The sequence below is a fragment of the Schistocerca serialis genome, chromosome 3 (assembly GCF_023864345.2).
Source record: "Schistocerca serialis cubense isolate TAMUIC-IGC-003099 chromosome 3, iqSchSeri2.2, whole genome shotgun sequence".
Taxonomy (NCBI): Eukaryota; Metazoa; Arthropoda; class Insecta; order Orthoptera; family Acrididae; genus Schistocerca; species Schistocerca serialis.
The window spans coordinates 979,105,215-979,127,819 of NC_064640.1; the positions used below are offsets into that span (position 1 = coordinate 979,105,215).

Below are 22,605 nucleotides of genomic sequence, written 5' to 3' on the forward strand. Positions count from 1 at the left end.
ACACTTGGCCATCTGGAGCTCCCGCTTTCGTCACTTTCATTTATGGCCAAACCCTTCGTATACCATAAACCTGAACGAAATCGATGACGACGAGTGCACGTGGTGCCTTTAAATGAATTGTAAGGAGATGTCATTCATCCCTCAACTAGGCCCCCTCGTCGGACTCAATGTTGGGATTGCTATTCAGTCTGAGTAAGGGTTAGCGGAGGGAAGGAAAGCTGCGCGAATCGTCACGGGTCTGATTAGCCAATACGATAGCGTCGCAGAAATGGTTAGCAAAACGCTGTTGTGGAACCCGAATAGCATTACTTTTACATTTCCAAATGCGAACGGTCCAGTACCAGTCGACTTACGTGTTACGTCTTCACTCATATATGTCGCGTAATTAACATGGGGGTGGGATAATTTAGAAATTACCCCTAATTTGGAAATGTATCGGTTGCCGTTCTTGTCGCAAATTGCGGATGTTGCACAATGTTAGTCCGCTACTGACAGTACCGTGGTTTTGCAAATTCAGAAGGAGAAATAACGTGCATTCAGCTTTCGATATTACCAACACGTCGTGAGAAAAAAGTACCTCCTATCTGCGCACCTTCGACAAATCTTCGAGATCAATCGGTTTCTGGTAGAACATTTTTCATTTCTTCATTGGGCAAGTAGTTTAACTCGCTTATCTGAGCCATTTGGCCCTCGCAAATGTAGGATATGTGCCATCTGTTGACGGAGTTTTTACTTCGAAAGCAAAAAGAGTTGACAAAGTAACAATTTTGTGTGCTGGAAATAGTGGAATGACTCCGGGGTTACCTGAATACTTCTTACAAACCAACGAAGGTTAAAGTAAAATACCCACTGACGTCTAGGTCACTAGATACCGTGGCCATGTTGGAGGAACCAAAGCGGCATTCGTACGAAGTGACCTAGTATGTCCTCTTTCGCAGTTTTTAAAACCGAAAAAGGACTGTGTGAGTGACACGACGCATAACTGCTCATAAAAGATTGGTGGGAAACTGTAAATTTGTCACTAATTTATGAGAAAAATCGATGTAAGGGGGCAGTAAATTTAATAACGATTTTTCGACGAGTACGAGGTATTCGGACCGACCTCCGGCTATTAAACAACGGAGACAAATTTTATTTCTAGGAATTCCATTGTGTTACACAGTTTTAATTACGTAAGTATGTGTTGCGTTTCCCTCATTTGTTTCTCTGGCATTGTCAGTCGTTGCTCTGTACGTAGCTGACGAGTTCGTGGATCCGGTTCTGGAATCTGTGGCCGGATGTCGTGGCCTAGCTTTGCTAATGTGCAGACACGAAAGCGCCAATTCTGCAGTTATATTTATGTGCTAAGATGAAATGCAGGCGTCCGCCACGCCGCACAGTAAGCAACCGCCGATGCTGAGGTGCTACTTGAGCCGTCTCCTCAGGTTGTACCGTTCAGCGGAAAAGTTGTGCGCCTCACAACCGCTCCACGCATCTTCATTTGCGTGGCTCTGCAGCATCTAATGTGCTCAGGTGAGCAAGACGGCGAGTCTAGTGAGCTTCCACGACTGTTTTCTCTGTAACACACACATACAAATAACCAAAGCAAGAACAGAATGAGAATTTGACCCCACGACTCATCGCCGGAGTGATACATTGAGCTGGATATAGCACATCGCTGAATTAAGTTGTGAAATGAAAAGTGGGTCTATTTGTAACACTGGTTTGTTTCTTGTGAGAACTGCGGCAGGGAAGGCGAATGGTCTCTGTAAAGGAGACCGCATATATGACGCTGGTGCGACTAATTCTTGCCGGCCGCGGTGGCCGTGCGGTTCTGGCGCTGCAGTCCAGAACCGCGGGACCGCTACGGTCGCAGGTTCGAATCCTGCCTCGGGCATGGGTGTGTGTGATGTCCTTATGTTAGTTAGGTTTAAGTAGTTCTAAGTTCTAGGGGACTTATGACGTAAGATGTTGAGTCCCATAGTGCTCAGATCCATTTGAACCATTTGACTAATTCTTGATTATTGCACGAGTCTTTGGGATCCGTGCCAGGTCGGATTGAGAGAAGACGTCGAAACAATTCAGAGGCGGGCTGCTAGATTTGTTACCGGCAGGTTCGAACAACACATAAGTGCTACAGAGATGTTTCGGGTACTCAGATGAGAATCTCTGGAGGAAAGAAGACGTTCTTTTCGAGAAAGACTGTTGAGAAAATTTAGAGAATCGGCATTTGAAGTTGACTGCCGAAAGCTTCTACTGCTGCCAACATACATTGCGCTTAAGGACCACGAAGATAAGATTCGAGAAATTAGAGCTCATACGGATGCATATAGACAGTCATTTTTCCCTCGCTCTTTTTGCGAGTGGAACGGGAAAGGTGGCGTGAGGAGTATCTGTGTAGATGTAGAACTTAAGGACGAAAGTAACTTCCGCATCACGCGTCATTGCCAAGTTACAAGGGTGACCATACATAAAAAGAACTGCTGTAGCGTAGTACAATACACAGGGTAACAAGAGAAATACGCGATGACACGAACGGAAGTGACCTTCTTTTTCAAAGAAAAGGATTACTTTGAAGTTATAGGTATTCATTAATATACGTGTTCCCCCCTGTCGCCTCCAGCACTGTCGAACGTGGACGTAGGACCTCCGAATCGTTCAACACTGTACACTCTCCGGTCAACGTAAATCGCATTGAGCACTAGTGGGGAGGCCTACTGCACCACGTTCAAACATCTTCCAACGGTTGTCAACCGCGCGAACGCTCTACCGCAACAACTCTGGGTAGGCGTTGACAACACACACTACTAACAATCGTGTCCAGCCTTTTGTAATGTCTATAAGTGACGGTGACTTCAGTGAAGTTATTGTCTTCGAATAAAAGTATCATTTATGTTCGTCTCACTGCGCATGTATTTGAGGTACCTTCTGTATTATTCTGCAGCAGTTGTTTTTATGTGTAATTCAAGTTTCATCGAACTGTGGTACTTCACAGCCACACACAAAGCGAAAGTTGCTTTCGTCTTTAAGTTTTGCACACCCGAGTTGTTACCTACAACCAGTCATAACAACAATTAGGTTAAAAGCACCACCGAGTAACCGTATTTGAAAAATTTGCCACCTCTTGTTTTATTTTTGCAGCTGGTCTCAGCAAATACGGGATATCGCTCACTGCAACTCATATAAAGTGACCAGAACAGTCAAGTGCCCGAAAAGTTATAGGTTACTACAAGTCGCTATTCTAACATTCTTTCCGCTGCGATAGAGTTGCATATATTAGGCACGAGGACTGGAGCTTGTATTTCCGTGTAGCGTATGCGTAACCAGTTTGGTTCCCAAACAGGAAGATACTCGAGATCTTCGTGCATATAGTTTGTTTCTCACGATGCGCCTACAGAAGCTACTTTTCTAAATGCTATCGGAAGTTGGTAACAACTGTAAAGGCTCAGTGTTTGAAGCTGACAATTGCGACTTATGTCTTCTGTACTAGGAAAGACTGATATACGATACCCTTCTTCCCAAAACTGAACGAATCATTGAGAGTTTTGAACATTTGCAGTGAAGCTGATTTTAATGGATGACTTACGTACAGCAGCTTCAAGTAGATCGCAGTGAGGGAGAGAAAGAGGCGAAATATCGTGGAAGTGCTTGATCACGCGATTTCGCGTGCGCGGCAACAAGCCTGCAGCGTCAGAAACATACGTAGAATGATACGTAACAAGTTATGTAAGTACTGTCATTATAGATGGCAAGTGGCATATTTCACTCGCCATATGGCCATTACTGTTTTGATAGTTACATGTTACGTAGATTATGTTGTGCGCTTAATATTATGTTCAATATGTAGTGTAATTCAGACGTCATTTGTTAGTATAACACGCTTACTTGCAAGTCTAGAAGATTCTGTTGGAAAGCTATGTTGTACACTGTGGATTTTCAGCATCCGTTATGTGGCTGTTTTCCCATTTCGACTTACGATACGCTATACCTAAAATCCCGCGGGACAATGTTTATCAAATTCACAGACAGATTATAGCAGATAGAAGCCTTGCAACTGCGAATCGAGTGTAGTGGAGCTCCGGAGTATCTGTGTAGATGTAGAACTTAAGGACGAAAGTAACTTCCGCATCACGTGTCACTGCCAAGTTACAAGGGCGACCATACTTAATGTCTCTAGCCTTCAACCGACCCAGTTAACTGCGTTCAAGAGAGCAGCGAGTGGTTTTTTTTGTTACCGGCGCATCGGCGACCAAACTGTTCGTAACTGCTAAGATCGGGTTCTGTGGTGATCGACGACTCGGCTAAAGACCTACCATATCGTGGATTATCTTATCCACCGACAAATTTATGGAGATCTAACTTCTCTATCAGTCACGATCGGTCCATATGTGGCAACGCAGGTACATGACCTGGTGTCTGTCCGCACCATTGTTAGGCTTTTGGCGAATGGTTATCGGCGCCATCAGTGTCCATTACGTATCACGTTCTTGACGTGCAGTCAGCATCATCTCACCAACAGTGGCGTCAAAGGGACTTCCGGACTGCAATGACCTGCAACTTGTATTCATCTGGGAATCCAGTTCTTTGGGGGCACTGACGCCTTAATTGAAAACTTCTGGAGACATTAACATCACAACCTTGTGTTCTCGGTGGGCATAAAACACCACACACACTAACGATGCAATGTTCCGTGTAGCCACCATCAATTACGACACTCGCTCGCTTATATGAGTAGTTGGATCATGAGGAACAAAGACATAGCTTGCATCCACCTCGGCTGTTTTTTATGCATTGCCTCCAGAAGGCATATTCCAACAGTACAACACACGGGACCATACAACGTTGGTGCTGCGGGAATTCCTCATGAACGTTATTGTACTACCGTGGTATCTCATGTTGAGTGCGTCTCGCAAATTACATCTCAACTGTAACAGCCGTGTATTTTATTGACTCTTGATATTTAGTTGCAGCGAATATGATCGCACATGCTACCAACCTGTACGGCCGTGTTTGGAGATTCCCGACTCCCCTCCCTGGCCGAGATCCTCTTTTCTTCCCCTTTCACTCTGTTTTTATCATTTTTTTAAGGATTGGTTAGTCTCCTTTTCCCATACGCACTTCTGCATTCTAGCCGTTGCACCTCTTAAGTCGCAGGTGGCCTTGCCTCTGCTGCTTCAGAGGTGGGATATTCCCTGCCTCTAGCATAGCGCTGGGTTCGCTCTCTTGCTGACTTACCTCATTTTGTTTTTACCATTGACAACATGACTGCCCTTTACATTTTTTAGCCTTTTCCCTTTTATCGTTCTGACTTTTCTCAGATGTCAAACTATCGGAATGTACCACATTTGAAACAAGGGACTGATGACCTTGCTGTTTGGTCCCTTCAACACCAACCAACCAGTACGCCTTCATGCCCGTCTGGATAACATTCAGGAACTATTTACTTATATCCACAGTTTTCTGCTCGTTATGAAGATTCGTGATTTTACCGTATACTGTTTCCTTACCAGATCATTAAACACAAGGTTCCGGACCACGTGTACGCAATGGAGATATAAAACGCGTATTATGTATCCGACGGTCAGAAAAAACGAGGCGATATTCTTATAACTTCATGACGTCAGAGGCGGCCGAAGAAATGAAAAGATCTAGTCTCACAAAAACAGCATTCCTCGATCGTGTGTCCCCGAAGCCCTAACAAGCAGCCTGAAGGCAGATTCTTTGCCGCGGCTATCCAAAGAAGTACATGCCCTTCCTGCTGCTGAGTCAACGTCTCGCGATACGTTCATTTAAGATCATTGTTTCACTGAACGTGTGGTACTTAATAGGAATCGTAATAGTTAAGCATTGCCCGATAAGACTCCCTCTTCTACAGTTGTAGAAAGCTGCCAAACAAGATTTACCGTGAATACGTTGTTGGTGATGCTCAGTGGTTACGCAATAATCCGCTACCTCCTAGGGTCCTTTACATCCTTTTAGTGTAATGATTTCACCTTTCTTTGAGCCTTGGTTAATAAATCCCGGATGAGGCTTCTTGGAGTTGTGGTTGGCCCTTCCTAACCGCGTGCGTTTGTCCATTATTGTTGTTGATGTTAACATTACCGATGTACATGGCAAGAGAGAAATTAGTATTAGATACATTTTCATGCTGTACTCTCTTTATAGCATATGGGGCTTTATTAATTTCTATGGGATAGCATTTCCCCGTTGCAATAACGATTCATCCTGTCATTGTGCATATTACAAGCCCGCCCGCTTAGCCGTGCGGTCAAACGCACACCGCTTTTCGGGCGGGAAGGCGTGCCGGTGCCCGGCAAGAAACCGCCCGGTGGATTAGTGTCGAGGTCCGGTTTGTCGGCCAGTCTGTGGACGGTTTTTTAAGGTGGTTTTCCATCTGCCTCGGCGATTGCGGTCTGGTTCTCCTTATTCCGCCTCAGTTACACTATGTCGGCGATTGCCGCGCTGACAGCCTCCACGTATGCGTACACCATAATCACTCTACCACGCAAACGTTTGGGGTTACACTCGTCTGGTGTGAGACGTTCCTGGGGGCGAGTCCACTCAAAAAATACCGCTAAGTAAACACGGATGTAGAAAGTGAGCTTTCTTCAAAGAAACACGCGCAGACTGCTATTTATGCTTGAGCAATAAGAGCCTTTTCCATTCTGTGTAAGCTAGCACGGCCGAAAACGTGTAATGTCACAAGAACAAAAAAGTTGGTGAAGTAGCTGACTCGGACAGTGTTTCACGATGTAGATCCACGTTATCAGCTGCCGGACTTGGCGCCGCGCAGAGTAGTCGTGCGGTCTGGGGCGCTTTGCCACGGTTCGCCCACCCGTCGGAGGTTCGAGTCCTCCCTCGACAATGGGTGTTGTGTTGTCCTTGGCGTAAGTTAGTTTAAGTAGTGTGTTACTTACGGACCGATGACCTCGGCAGTTTGGTCCCATAGGAACTTACCACAAATTTCCAAAATTTTCCTGAATTGACTGGCGCCCGTAGTTGGGCCTTTCGTGCGCAACGCTCCTCGTACATTGGTTCGCGCCTTACATTTGCATCTACATTGCATTTATAAACTCTCCACATACGCACTGTTAACATTATTATTCTGTGCTGATATTTTTGTGATGGTTGTATGTGTTAGCATCGAAAACAATTATTTATTGTTTACTGAATCAGTTCTTTTGTGCTCCAGGATTCGTTTCGTGCTCACCAAACCCATGCAAGAACGGTGGTACCTGCATTACTGCCCTTAGAGCGGAGTCCTACTGCAAGTAAGTAATCGGATCGCGCGGCATGGTGTATGTTATTGCTGCGCGTTTCTTTCTTGTTATGTTGTAAAGTGATGCTTGATTTTAGCATGTTTAAAGTTATATGTTGCTTCGTTTGATCAACAACGGTCGCGTATCGTGTGTGTGTGTGTGTGTGTGTGTGTGTGTGTGTGTGTGTGTGGGTGGGTGGGTGGGTGGGTGGGTGGGTGTTTGGGAACGGCAGAGGCCGCACAAACTCGCTGCTTCCTGGTACAGCGAGTTTTCCCCTTTGTTTGTGCCGTGTAATCTGGTGCTGGCTTCCAGTGAAGGCCATTTAATCGCCGGCGGGGAAGGAAGCGCAGCGTGGCGTTCCAGATGTCTGGCCGAAAGCGCGCTTATCGCGTGGGAATGGTCCGCCACCGTGGAGGGGCCTCTGTTGCGGTCTTTCCATGTTCCTGGACTCTTATTCTGCAGCTCCGTTGGATTTTCCTGTAACCGAAAAAGGGGAGGTCCTCTTGTCCCATTCCGCGTAACGATACATCGTCACCACAGTGCAACTGGAATGAAGTAAGGTAGGAATGCGAGTTGTTGCGTGCCGAAGGACAAAGTGAGGAATAACGCCGCAGGGAGTGCTTTCCACTACGTAAGGCACACAAATAATGCCTTGTGAAAAATCAGGGAAGCGAAGTCGGGGTTCAACGTCCCTCCGGCGTAGAGGTCACGAGAGACGCCTGAGAACATTTCACCAGCACTGACAGGATTCCAGGGTCGCGAGTTCGTGGAAGTACACGGCGGCAGCGTGCTTTAAAACCGACAGCCATTGTCTTCAGTGGACATCGGAGTGTTCGACGTCAGTGGCGATGACTGCACAGTGCGCAGTTTCCTGAGTCCGCTCGTATCTGCACTCCTATGTAAACAGCAAACTTCTGTGTTACACGTAAACACGTAGTAGTTCCCTCGGATGATTGTGCGTTTCTGTGACTGGCTACTGGCGCCTTGGGATGGCTAGGGTAATCAAATAGCACGATCTGCCCGATTAGTCGAGTTTTAAGTTCTTTAGATTACTGTGTGTTGTGACAGAAGTCAAATGCTCATTGCAGCCAGCCTCAGTAGAAGAACGAGGCTGTCGCAGTTTTTTACACACACATTCTAAATGCAATGCATACTTCAGACCAGTTAAGGCGTGATTGGTAATAACATTAAATATAAGGACGCCCGGTACAATACGAAAAAAAACTTAATAGTATTGGTTGCACGACGAGAGCGAGTACTTACTGCCTACAGTCCCATCCGCGGTTGCCACGCAAGTTCAGTAGGTACACTGCCAGGCTATTGCGGACGTTGTCCTGTGGAAATAGCGAGGCTTCCGTCTTACTGGTTGCGGCTCGTGTTCTTCGAACGTCGTGCAACATCCCTGCCTTTCCTATCTGCCCATATTAACGGGATGGGCTGATGAGTTGAACTCACAGCAGCCACCATCATCGCCACCGACTTAAAGTTCCCACACTTTTCATGTTCCTTTGTGTTTGCAAATGGCATTCCCTGATTACCGTAGATGTATGATGCACTCCTGACGTTCCAATACATATAATAACACTGCATACTTTTCTGTTGCTTTTCAGTATAATTGTAAAAATATTGCCATTAAAATATACAGCAGTACATTTACACATTTTCCAGCACTTTCATATAGTGGAGAATTTTTTTGTATACGCTTTGCACGGGTGATCAGATCACGATGCAGTACAGCGTGTACATGAGACCAGCCAGTGTTCTGCCTTGTATTTTAAGGAGTGATTATTACGCAGCAAATAGCTGGGTCCCGGGGAAGCAGGTTCAAAGCCCGCACTATACTTTCTGTGATTTTATGATGTTACACAAGGAATATGGTGCGGCTGCTCCTTCAGGAAAGCCACATCCCATTTCTTTAGCAAGTTAGTTTATTACTGAGATAATGTCCTCCATCTGCAACATGCCGTTGACAAGACGTTAAACACTAACAAGAAGAAAATAAAATTCGATAGCCAGTTTGATTCCCGAATCTAGATGCTCTAAAGGATTCCGCCTTGCAGTTATTTCGTCATGTCCATTCGGGCAGATGGGGAATAAAAAACACCAGACCCTCTCTCTCATTTCCGTTGTTTCACAAAATGGCTTTAGACGAATGCCGGGACAGTCCTTTTGAAATAGCACTTCCGATTTAGTCAACCTCCCCCGTCCCGCCTTATCCGATCTTGCACTCTGCCTCTAAATAACCTCGTTGCCGATGGGACATTAAATCATAATATTCCTATATTTTTTGTGTTATCCAATTATCAGTTTTTAAATAATTGACTGGTTTGGCTCCCATTCCCACCACGGTCTTTTTCTGGGGATGGAGACAGGGGGCAGTTAGATACTTAGAGAGAGGTAACGGGTATAAGTGCAGAAATTTCTATTGCTGACTAAGGACACTGTACTGAACAAAATTAAATCAGTATTTACGTTACTTGCAGACCAATAATTTTGGCTATAACAAGTGATATTGTTTTAGGGTGGGTAATACCTCCAAGAACAACCCGTTAATGTTATTCTCCCCGGGACACCAGGACAGATATTGAAGTGTGGACGCAGAACGTTTAGTCTATACTGACGGGTGTAGTCCACGTAGTGGTGCAGTTACAGCCACGCAGGAAACATCAGGTAGTAAACGCTGATGTGTGTACATATTAGGGTACCACATATAAAAATATCTGCACTTAACCCGTTACGCTATATAATCAACAAGGCATTGCCAGCCCACACACGAGTGCTGCTACATCTGCAACAATCCGACGCCTCGAGTTTGCTGTCGTTGATCATCCTCCGTACAGTCCCGACGTCACCCTACATGGTTTTTCACCAGTTTCCAGAACTTAAAGAACACCATCGAGGACTTCACTTTGAAGTGCATGCAGAGGTGAGGTTGTGGCCCCGTCAGCCAAGTAAGTCTACAGTGGCGGTGTTAACAAACTGGTCTCTCGAGTGGAGAAACGTGTTCGTCGGCAGGGTGACTGCGTTAAATAATGAATGTGTAGACATGAAGAATAAAGACGTAGAATGCTAATAAAGTGTGTTTTATTTATAAAACTCTGTTTCCACGTAAGAAATTAGGAGGCATTACTTTTTAGCATGCCGTCTTATATTCCAAATGAGTCGTTGTACGGTGTGATGAGGCTTTGCTCAAGATATTACTGGATTCATTTTACGACAGGTGTTTTAATGCGTAAAGAAGAAAGTCTACATTCCGTTTTTGGTTTCATAATTGTTCAAATCGTTCACCCCCTAAAATTAATACGGTGTAGATTACCATTCGTGTTGATAAATCGTTTTAATTCCTCTCTGATGTGAAGCTTGTTGTAGCTGCAGTTTTCTGAAGGGAATTCGCCAGTTCCCCAGCAGTGACTAGTAGCGTGGTGACCATCTGAAGGTCATCTCGATTCTCTTTCCGTTTTCGCAACTTTCATCTTTTGATAAAGAAGTTGGCACAACAGTTCCTAGCAATCATCTTTTTTACAGTGAAGCCAATTTAGGCTATCCGAGGGGTACGCGCGTAATATTTTTAACACATCACTATACAGCTTTTACAGAAGTAACGTCAAATTTCCTATTCACTTAGCTTATACGAGCTAAATAGTAGCATCTGAATAGAATTTCGGATATAAGGGCGCGGGTTGTATTACGAATGAAGCACATACGTGTTATTCGTACGTCCGAAAATGGCGCCGGTGTCCGTGATCGGCGAAGCTTGAAGCGCAACTGGATCGGTGACACGCACGCGAGTAGCCACTGGGAACAGGCGCTCGTTTGTGTAGCGTGCAGTCCGGTGGTCACCCCGAAACATGTTTGTAACTGTAGTTTGTTCCTACCGTTCACACGTGTTTTTCGTTTTGGATGTTGTAGCTTAGAGACAAATTTTCTTTTCTATGATCATGGTTTGCCACAGAAGTTTCCAATCCATTGCTTTACTCGACATCCTTTCGTCTCGCGTTTGTGCATTACCTACATTCTCTACGCATCTTAGCTGCATATTTTGGAAAATTTTCATCTTTTGAGGATTTCCCGCTTACCTTTGTTCCACTCTAACAACACAATGGTCGTAATGTAAGTTTCCAGAAACGTCTTGCTTAGTTGCAGGGAGAGTTTAATTCCAGCCTGTCTCGAAGAAAGCTTTCTTCTCGTGTGGTAGTAAACTTTTGTTTGTCTCCCTTGGCGTGGCTGTCGTAGATCGTTTTGCCCCACAGTTGCCTCTTTTTTTTTTTTTTAACTGTAACTGTCTTAGTGTTTTACTTTCTGCTGCTTTACATTACTTTTTACTCATTGTAATTGACACTTACTCCAAATTATCCGTGGGCCACGACAACCAGGAAATCGTTGTTAATAGTTTCGCCTCCCATTTTCACTTCGTTATGATGAGATTGTTGGGAATCCACTTATTCTGAGAATTCGCTGAAAACTTTCCTTTTAAAACTCTGAATAAATCAGGATGAGCAGAGCCTTAGAGGAAGATGATGGCTGTGTTCAGAAGCCGCCACCTGCTTCTGCGTGCGCTGTTGAGGTTGCGTAATTGTTTCCTGTTCCCAGTCCTCTCGTGGCTGCTTACTCGCAGCCGTGCGCCATTTTGACAGCACTCATCGCTTATTCGGAATATGAGATTTACTTTACTGGCAAAGCTTACGATCACTTTGCAGATGTGGTGGGTTTCGTACTGTAGTTTTGAGTGCAGTGCTAAACTTGACTTTTGTTGTAGCAGTAGCAGTGCCGGTCCTGCTGGGTGAGGAATTGCGTGTGAGCCTTTTGGTCGTAGAGCCGAAACTGACCGCCTCTTGCTGTGAATACTGACGATTGTAATGCTAAAGTCCTGGAGCTGTGAGAAGTCCTTGCCTGGATACCCATCACCACCACTTGAGTCGCTCAATGCCAATAAGTGTAAGAAAGTGTGCGCTGACACTGCGATGTGACTTACTTGCCACGGATCGTAGCTGTACCAAATATTTCCAAATTTATTCCTTGACGTCAGCTGTATTGGGCAGATGTACTACCCAATGTAACATAACAAAATTTGTGCCGGCACGGTACTCGAACTCGGATTTCCTCTTATCGGGAGCGGATTTAGTGGACTAAGATATACGGATGTAGAGCATGTCGCATGTGGAAGTTTGAGGCGGTCCGGGAGCTGTTAAGGGACCCGCTCGCGATAAGCATAAGCGGCAGATCCGGGTTCGAGTCCCGGTTTGGCACAAATTGTTCTAGGTCGCTGTTGGATAGTAGATCTAAATCTAATACAGCTCATTTCAAGGAGTTCTCGGTCGGGGAATAAATTTCCAAGTACAGCAGTAATGTGAGTTGTAGTTTGAGCTTCGTTTATTCCAAGTCGACATCAAACCGTAATACTTGTTTTAGTGAATGGAAAACCACAGTGCGCAGAGAAACATGCTACAGAGTAACATACAGTACTACTACATTTTTTCGGCAGTAGACTTGTTCATTAACTTCTGGCATGAGAATGTATGTTTAGAAATCTTCCTAAACAACGTGCGGTGGACTCGTGCCTCCGCACTGGAAGAAATGGCGGAACTTGGTTAACGGTTGAAGGGACTGTCCCCGCACTGCTCATAAGAAAGTGGATGGCAGGTTTTGCGCTCACTGCTTTCTTTGCATCGTAGGAAATCCTGGCTTTCCAACACGGCGGCGGATTTAGTCGCCTAGGCATCGTTTGAGTGGTGGACTCCAGTGTCCGCGAACCATTGGACTGCTGTGTTTGTCAGCCACTCCAGTCGCAAGCCAAATACTTGTTATTTTTATCACCAGTGCACTACACTTCTTTTATTTTTGTCGACACTGTGCATCTTATAACCTATTTTTGAAGACACTGTTCCATGCAACTCATCGTCCATTGCATTTGCACCCTCTTACAGAATTACACAGTCGTCGGTAAACCTCGAAGATTTTATTTTTTCTCCCTGAACATTAATACCCTCTCCAAGTTTGCTCCTAGTTTTTTTTACTGAAAGAATGCGTCCTCCAGATATTCTACAGGCAGTCCAGTCCTCTGGGATAGCGGCTCGCTGTGGTGTGAACCTTGTAGCGCTTAATGTTTTCGATCAACCGTTTTCTTTTAAGTTATAAACGACATCTCGCTTTTTCCAGAGAGATACTAACGCAGTCGTGTTGATTTTATGGTCCCAATAAAACCGTGTTTTAATTTCGTGCGTTCCAACAGTCCAGTCTCCCATTGAGAAGAAAAATGAAGGTCGGCATGACACATCTACATTCATAGCGTTTCTAAGGACAGGGTCTCACTAGGATAATAATGTAGCGCAGTGCACAATGATTTAGTAAATAAACGTGTTGTACAGAATTAACCTGCCAAGTTGTTGACTAAAATTATTTAGTGTCAACGTAGAAGTGTGTTCAGCGGTGTCTACTCGGCTCGTTGATCACCTCATTTTCTACATGACTCCTTGTGTTGATGGTATTACGATGAAACTTATTAACAACTGGCATTTCTCACGCTGGTCCTTAAACTCATTTAAATTTACTTCAACATATATGACACAGTTTGGATCACTAAAGGCTTTCCTGCAACTGGAACATTAAAATAATTTGTCTGACTTGCTCTCATCAATCCGCTATCACAGACTTGTAGCATGATTACAACTTTTTTCCACAAAAGAAGTAACTTCCTTCAGGCATTACCATGAAGACTCTTCATGATGGTTCATTAACACCAAAACTTCACAATATTTGACAAAACAATGTGAGGAATCAGAATGAGCCACAGCTTTCCAACTCATGCAAGAATCCCAATGCCTCACATATTGTTAGTATTTATGTAAAGAAATAATGAAATGCGAAATGCCACGTGTACAAAAATAAACCAGCCAGGGCAATCGCAAACGATAAGTTTGAAAAGAAAATGACAGTACCTGACGTCTGAAGAAAAAAAAAATAAGATTTGCATTTTGCGTAACAGTTAACACCCTAGTGCAAAAGGTTGCTAGGGCCCTTAGACTGCACCCTGTTTCTATTTCTAAATTAGTTTTTGTTACTCTTTTGATGAGTATCGGTACACTGGGTTTTAGCATGTAGTTTTTGCAGGATGATACTGAATCAGATTCTAACATTCTTCTTATGCAAAATGATTCTTGTTGATCTCAACTTCGAGTTCTTCAGTACGCTCACTAGAGGCTCCATGCAAATTTCTTAATCCAGTCAACTCCAGTATGTTTTTTCTGTCGTTTATAATCCTTTCTCAATTCAGGACAAGTTTTGCTGCAAAATATGTTGATCGATCCACTCTCGTTTTCGTATCACTTCGGAATGCACACTCAGCAGCATTAGACACTTGACGACCAGCTGAATCACATCTGGCCACGCGCCTACCGACTGTTTTGCCTTTTGGTAGAAATACTGAGTCACTCTCCTCAGGATTAAATTAATTGTCAGGCGTGAAGCACCCTCGAGAGATCCATCGTTGTTATCAACCAAGTTGTTGAGTTCGTACGCTTTAATAGCGTGTAAGCAAGACATACATTTTTCAGCAAAGACCAGGATGGGAAGTGTCTATACTCCACGACTCCCGTGTGTCGCAGTAGTTGAGTAGACTCGGATGTAGGAGGGAATGGGGATGAAATCCCCATCCGGTCCTCTCGATTTAGGCTTACCTTCCTTTTTGGGAATCACTTCAGGGCATGCCAGAGCGTTACCTTAATCAGTATAACTACCAATCCATCTCTGTCGGAAATATTCTGCCGTCTCTAAGCGTTCAACACTGGCCATTCGTTCGTCTTGTGCTGTGGAGATGCCACTGAAATCGCTTGTACATTCGAGCACACGGTTTGTGCGAGTGAAGCCTGTAAACTGTGTAGGGAATTGGCTGCACCTTCCGGAGGAGGTAGCGCCAGTAAGGCTCACTCGGCTACATTAGCGGTTTCAGCTCAGTTCTGTGCCTTCGCTAATTGGAATATCCTGACGGCCGAGCGAAAGGAGGTCGCGACTAGCGGTCCGGTGCATTTTTACTCTCGACCTGTCGCGCTTGCTTCCACGATTGTCGACGAAGGGGAAAGGGTCTAAGAGTACGTAACGCTTTACAAGCGTATATATACAACACAAGCCGCGCCCGTCGCATCACAATAAGGGATCTAAGCACACTGCACAAAAAGTTGTTCACCCCAGGCGACGCGACACCATCCTTAGCCTCGTTAATGGGCTCATTTCGGCGAGGAATTGTGTCCGCTAGTGTCTTCAGGTATGCCTACCGAGGCCGCCGCGCCTTCGTCACAGCACGTGACACACACAACTTGGAGTGGCAGCGGGGGACGCGTTACTATTTCAGACGAGTGTGATAAATCGTAACTGCGCGTTTAAAAGAACGCAAGCACACGACTTAGTTAAGACGTTTAGTGGGTACCTTTTCACTGATTATTGATTTTCCGAGTTAGGGTCACTATCCTTACGTTGTATTGCATGTCTGCAAGTGATATATCTTTCCTCTTAGACACACTGATACACCAACAAACTGGGCAGCTTTATTCAAAATGTAGTCTAGGGCACGTCCAAACATACGTCCTTTCCACCATTCTGTCAAATCTCCAGGGCGACCCAGTTTAATGTACTCATTCCGTACAACGAAATGGTGCCTAAAGTTACATTATGACCACCGTATACAAGCTTACACCATCTTCGGCGCTCCAAAGCGACCGTACGGGTGACTGATTTTTCTCCAGTTAGTGTATGCTTCTTTGTACCTGTACACGGTACTGAAGTAAACAAAGACCACGAAAAAATTTGTAAACCGAACAGTAGACTCAGTAACTTCGGTCATTGGCCTCAGCACCTAACGACACCCTGGGAGTGTTCCGGAATGACACGGTCGACTTTACTACTACACTCCTGGAAATTGAAATAAGAACACCGTGAATTCATTGTCCCAGGAAGGGGAAACTTTATTGACACATTCCTGGGGTCAGATACATCACATGATCACACTGACAGAACCACAGGCACATAGACACAGGCAACAGAGCATGCACAATGTCGGCACTAGTACAGTGTATATCCACCTTTCGCAGCAATGCAGGCTGTTATTCTCCCATGGAGACGATCGTAGAGATGCTGGATGTAGTCCTGTGGAACGGCTTGCCATGCCATTTCCACCTGGCGCCTCAGTTGGACCAGCGTTCGTGCTGGACGTGCAGACCGCGTGAGACGACGCTTCATCCAGTCCCAAACATGCTCAATGGGGGACAGATCTGGAGATCTTGCTGGGCAGGGTAGTTGACTTACACCTTCTAGAGCACGTTGGGTGGCACGGGATACATGCGGACGTGCATTGTCCTGTTGGAACAGCAAGTTCCCTTGCCGGTCTAGGAATGGTAGAACGATGGGTTCGATGACGGTTTGGATGTACCGTGCACTATTCAGTGTCCCCTCGACGATCACCAGTGGTGTACGGCCAGTGTAGGAGATCGCTCCCCACACCATGATGCCGGGTGTTGGCCCTGTGTGCCTCGGTCGTATGCAGTCCTGATTGTGGCGCTCACCTGCACGGCGCCAAACACGCATACGACCATCATTGGCACCAAGGCAGAAGCGACTCTCATCGCTGAAGACGACATGTCTCCATTCGTCCCTCCATTCACGCCTGTCGCGACACCACTGGAGGTGGGCTGCACGATGTTGCGGCGTGAGTGGAAGACGGCCTAACGGTGTGCGGGACCGTAGCCCAGCTTCATGGAGACGGTTGCGAATGGTCCTCGCCGATACCCCAGGAGCAACAGTGTCCCTAATTTGCTGGGAAGTGGCGGTGCGGTCCCCTACGGCACTGCGTAGGATCCTACGGTCTTGGCGTGCATCCGTGCGTCGCTGCGGTCCGGTCCCAGGTCGACGGGCACGTGCACCTTCCGCCGACCACTGGCGACAACATCGATGTACTGTGGAGACCTCACGCCCCACGTGTTGAGCAATTCGGCGGTACGTCCACCCGGCCTCCCGCATGCCCACTATACGCCCTCGCTCAAAGTCCGTCAACTGCACATACGGTTCACGTCCACGCTGTCGCGGCATGCTACCAGTGTTAAAGACTGCGATGGAGCTCCATATGCCACGGCAAACTGGCTGACACTGACGGCGGCGGTGCACAAATGCTGCGCAGCTAGCGCCATTCGACGGCCAACACCGCGGTTCCTGGTGTGTCCGCTGTGCCGTGCGTGTGATCATTGCTTGTACAGCCCTCTCGCAGTGTCCGGAGCAAGTATGGTGGGTCTGACACACCGGTGTCAATGTGTTCTTTTTTCCATTTCCAGGAGTGTACAAGTGCGTGTGCCGTTCGAACCTACGTACAAATAAGCAGCCATCAACGTCGCTAGTATTTCAGTGACGTCAGTGATCAGTTTATTGTGCCGAATGTTCAGTTCCAAATTTCCGAGAACGCTACGCATGCGCAGAAACGGGGAACTGTGGCAGCGTATGCTAACATAGGAAGTTAACGTATTCTGACCGAGCTAATTCCTATACTAGCAATGGGTTTTGTGCTTCCGTGTCTTCTTTCTCTTTATTGTATTGTTTGCTTTTTGTGGCACAGTGAAAATGTTGCACGAATCCTGGTATTTTTTCTGTTAGTGTTCTCCTACGGGAGAGACGAAATATTCTTAGGAGCGCAGAGAATTTAACGCAGGACCTTTGTCAAGAATACCCACCACGAATTTTGCTTTGATCATTCATAAACTCTGTTGTCATTGCTTCTTCGTACATTTTGTTACTATATTTAGATTTTTTCGTAAAAAGGACAGTCACTCATAACCTCATTTTCACCGTTCAGGTGCCAAACTGAACAGTAGACAGCACTCGCTAGAGACACAGTTTTGGCGCTGGCGTGAAACGAAAATGACCACTCGAACCAGACGAAACTCAGTACGGGAATAAACGGCCGTGGGCGCTGCAGTACACCCACTTGTTTTCAGTAGCCAATTAAGACAAGAAAGTCGATAGTGTCAGGAACATGCAATCAAAACCATCAAGATGTGGTATCGCTGTTCGTTTCTCGTTCGACTGAGCGACACCCGTGAAGATGGAAGTACCTAATACATGCAGAGGACTGCAGATATTAACAGCCCTTCGTCCGCCTCCTTAGCTAGGTGGCGAGCGTAGATGGCTGTTTTGCAGAGGATTCGGGATCAATTCCCGGATTTTTCCTCGGTGGGAGGACTGTTACGGGATGCACTCTGCTTCATGATACCAAATCAGGACCTACTTGACCGAGTAGCAGCGGCTGCAAGGTCTGCAAAGTCTACAAAACGGCCGGAAGAGCGGTGTGCTCACCACATGCCACTCCATACCGCATCTGCATGACGCTACACGGCGGCCGGTAGACATCAAGGACCGACAAGGAGGTCGTTAACCCATTTAGTTCGACGAAACCCGTCCCAAGCGATTGGAGACGGAGCGTGCGAAGGTCGTTAGTGTGATGCGCGAGACGATCGCAGTACAAGTGACATCTGTTACGTAGCTACACTTTTTTTTCACGTGATACTGCTCGGTTAGACGTTAACACTGTTTCAAGTCTTGTTTCTTATATAAAGTCATGGAAAAAAATAGTCATCCACTACTGGTCATATAGAATAACTTGATTTATTAGAACCAAAGATGTTATTTGGTAAAATAACGGTATGAGATTTCCTTCCTAATCTGTACATATAAAAGGATTAACTAAGTTAGCCTTCTGCATAAAGTAGTCTTACTTCGTATTTCATGTTTTCTGACCATTTTTACTCTCCGCTCTTCCCATCGAGAACAAAATTGGTGATCCCTTGATGCTTCAGAACTTGTCCTACCAATCAATCCCTTCTCTTAGTCAGGTTGTGCCACAAATTCCTCTTCTCCCCAGTTGTATTCAGTACCTCCTCATTAGTTATGCGATCCACCCATCTAATTATGAGCATTCTTCTGTAGCCTCTATTCTCCTCTTGTCTAAACTATTTATCGTCCATGTTTCACTTCCATACATGGATACACTCCATACAAATATTTCAGAAAAGATCTCCTGGCACTTAAATCTATAGACGATGTTAAAAAATTTCCCTTCTTCAGAAACGCTTTCCTTGCCATAACCAGTCTACATTTTATATCGTCTCTACTTCGACCATCATCAGCAGTTATTTTGCTTCCCAAATAGCAAAACTCATCTACTACTATGTCTCATTTCCTAATTTAATTCCCTCAGTATCACCTGATTTAATTAGACTACTTTCCGTTACCTTAGTTTTGCTGTTGTTGATGTTCATCCTATATGCTCCTTTCAAGACACTGTTCGTTCCGTTCAACTGTTCTTCCAGGTCCTTTGCTGCCTCTGACAGAATTACAATGTCATCGGAAAACCTTAAAGTTTTTATTTCTTCTCCCTGGATTTTAATTCATACTCCAAATTTTTCCTTTGTTTTCTTTACTACTTGCTCAATATACAGGTTGAACAACATCGGAATAGACACATATTCGACACTTGAAGGAAAAAAATAATAAAAAGGTGACCCGACTTTCATTCCCACGAGTGTGACACGGGATGTTCACGTTTGGTCCGCTTTTGTTTGAATGGATCGGATTCGCGAAAGTACGGTAAGGGATTAAATGATACTGGGCGACGTCAGTGAGCACGATGAGCGCTTGTGGACGAAGCTGACTATAGCGGTGCGAGTCGCGTGAGTGTTTTGGCGCTGTGAGCACGAAGGCCCTACGAACCGCGTCGTGCTGGCTGTGCCGGCGCTTTGTTCTCGGAGCTGAGCTGGGCTCGGCTCGGCTCGCCTTGGGGCGTTCGTGGCTGCCGCGCCGATCTCGCCCCTTCTCCCGCTCTCACGGAGCAACGCCCACGCGCCTTCGTGTCCGAGACCTGCCCGCGGCCGGAGGCGTGGCTGCGCTCTCTCTCTCTCTCTCTCTCTCTCTCTCTCTCTCTCTCTCTCTCTCCCTCCCCCTCTCCCCCCCTCCTCCTCCCCCCTCCATTGCTCCCCCTCCCCTCACCCTGCCCTACTAGCGCGCGCATGTGTCTGCTCGTACGGCCGCAATTCGCGCAGTCGATGCTTACGACTCGCGTCTATGAGTTTGCTGCTACGCTGCTCTCGCCTCCTCAGATATGTAGAACATCTGGATACAGGGCTAGTTATGTATTGTTTATTTTTGAAAATCTAGTAGCTTGCGAGTAATAGTTGCTATTTAACGTAAGCGTATCAGGTAAACGATGTCTTGCGTGTGCATAATTTTCTGCGAGTTGGAGGCTCAGTACCTTGATACAGTAAAGTGACAACGGCAGGAAAAGATAGGCAAAACAACGCATACACAGTCATTACATCCAATACTAATGAAAAGTCCTACAGGACTTTTAAATGGGAATAAATTATAGAAACGTGTCGCTAAAAAAAGTAACACCTTTAGTACTTCAGTATTTAACTCGTTAGTCGCAGGATTTCCAAAAACATCGTTAATGATAAATGAAATTAAAAAAAAAAAGAGTTTCATCATCTAAATTTTGCCCCTACTTTCATTTTGAGAACAATTCTTTTCCAGCATGTCGAATATTTTTGCTTTCGTAAGTAGGCTTCAGCTTCACTATATCATTGATTCCGAGACCACAATTACGTAACAAGTACTATTCCAGTACCGCGAGTAAGGATAGCAACTGCAAAATTTGCTGATGACCGAGGTGTTGGGGCGATGGGACAAGCCAACTGATGGGGTACCAAATTTTAGCTCGTTGTAAATAGTTTTCATTGTTTCACAGCAAAACAAATGTTAAGTAAGTCACTGTAGTCCACAAAGTATTTTGGCTTTTTTTTACCTTAGTGTTAAGGTTAATTTTTCGCCAGGAGTCATTGGATACAAATACCTGGTTGATGAACCCTTTCACAAATTATGTTTGACTAGACCTGGGACATGTTTCGTCGTTCAATAAATGACAATTGATAAATGCCATAAAGAAACCTTCTTCGAGCCTTGTTGTGAAGATGAGATGTGTTTCAGCTTTCTAGTTTGTAAATGTTGAAGTAGACTTTCTTCTCATTAGTTATTTTCTTCCAGCGCTAAGCACAATAATAAACTGCCACTACTCATTTTGAGAAAGGTGCGTCGAACTGCTCGCGACTGAGGAAGCAAACAAGAACACCGTTCTGCAAGCTACTTGCAGTTCGCGAACAGGAGCGCTCTCGGTGCAAACGCCTTCAAACCAAATACTTCAACGCCTCGTTCCTCCGTACTGTTCTGTGATATGGCCTTCATTCCAGCTTAGAAAATGATTTTGATATGTTGGCTATATTTCGTACGCAGCAAAGTATCACCCAAAGTGATCCAGACGTAAAGTAACCCACGACCAAATTATTAACGCGAAATTTTATCCGATAGGTTACTAAATATCCAATTGTTACAATAACTATGGTCAATAACGAAGAAATAACCACTTCATAGTTGTGAAACTATTAGGTACTGAAAAATCCTCCTTTTGTGCAAATCGGTGTACTCCAAACTGAATGAAAAGTATAGTGAAGAAAACTCTTACACACGAAAGAAGTGGTTTTCAATTTTTTTAAAGGAAAAGGAGAACCTCTGCCGAAAAACTAAGTCCAGGAGTTGATGTAACTGTGTTTCATTTACGTACAGTACCTTTCACAGCAAGAAAATGGGTAACTCATTTTCCCGAGTGCCAACTTAGTCTGCGCGTATAGTACAAGCGATGCAAACCTCGTTCAGCAACAGGTACTTGTCTGAGTGAAACGATGACATAAAACTAAAGCGACCATTTCTCAAACTGCAGGTATACTGTCCAACGAAACGTCAACAGTACGAAAATATGGGGGACAGGCGCTGCGATTTTATACTGAAAGTAATTTGACACGAAATGAGGATACGTATCTAACAGAAACAGGTGAGGGAAGATGTCATATGAATCAACAAAAACACAAGGAGAAACTGGGTGATACGGCACCTGTTCCCAAAACTTCTCCAACCTTCATGTCGTAAACAAATAGCCCGTTCCTCTAAGGTCAGTAATGTTCCATGATTGTTGTGAATAGATGAACTATTGCGTAATTTTAATACAGTAGAGTCTTACGTAAAAGCAATTTGCCATAGCAGTGTACTAATATTGTTTAATTTCATTTTGTAGAAATAAGTCATGTGTGCCATGCTTTTACCAAACTGCGAAGTATTAATTTATTTCTGTATTGATCTCAAGTGGTACAGGTTAAGAAATGAAGGTGGCCACCAAAACTGTAACACTATGAATGTTAGTTAAGTAATAGGGAGAAAATAATAGAGGCTTTATTATAATTCCAGTCACGGATCACAATATTGATTTGTAATCAGGTTATTTATTTCGCTT

At 45.0% G+C, this 22,605-nt stretch overlaps 1 protein-coding gene across 1 annotated transcript in view; it reads left to right on the forward strand.

Annotated features, from left to right (window-relative positions):
• LOC126471420 (neurogenic locus Notch protein) overlaps window positions 1-22,605 on the forward strand; it is a 381,291-nt gene that overhangs the window by 78,980 nt on the left and 279,706 nt on the right. The window contains exon 2 of the mRNA XM_050099559.1: window positions 7,172-7,250. Coding sequence (XP_049955516.1) covers window positions 7,172-7,250 — 79 coding nt within the window. The remainder of the gene's footprint in view (window positions 1-7,171; window positions 7,251-22,605) is intronic.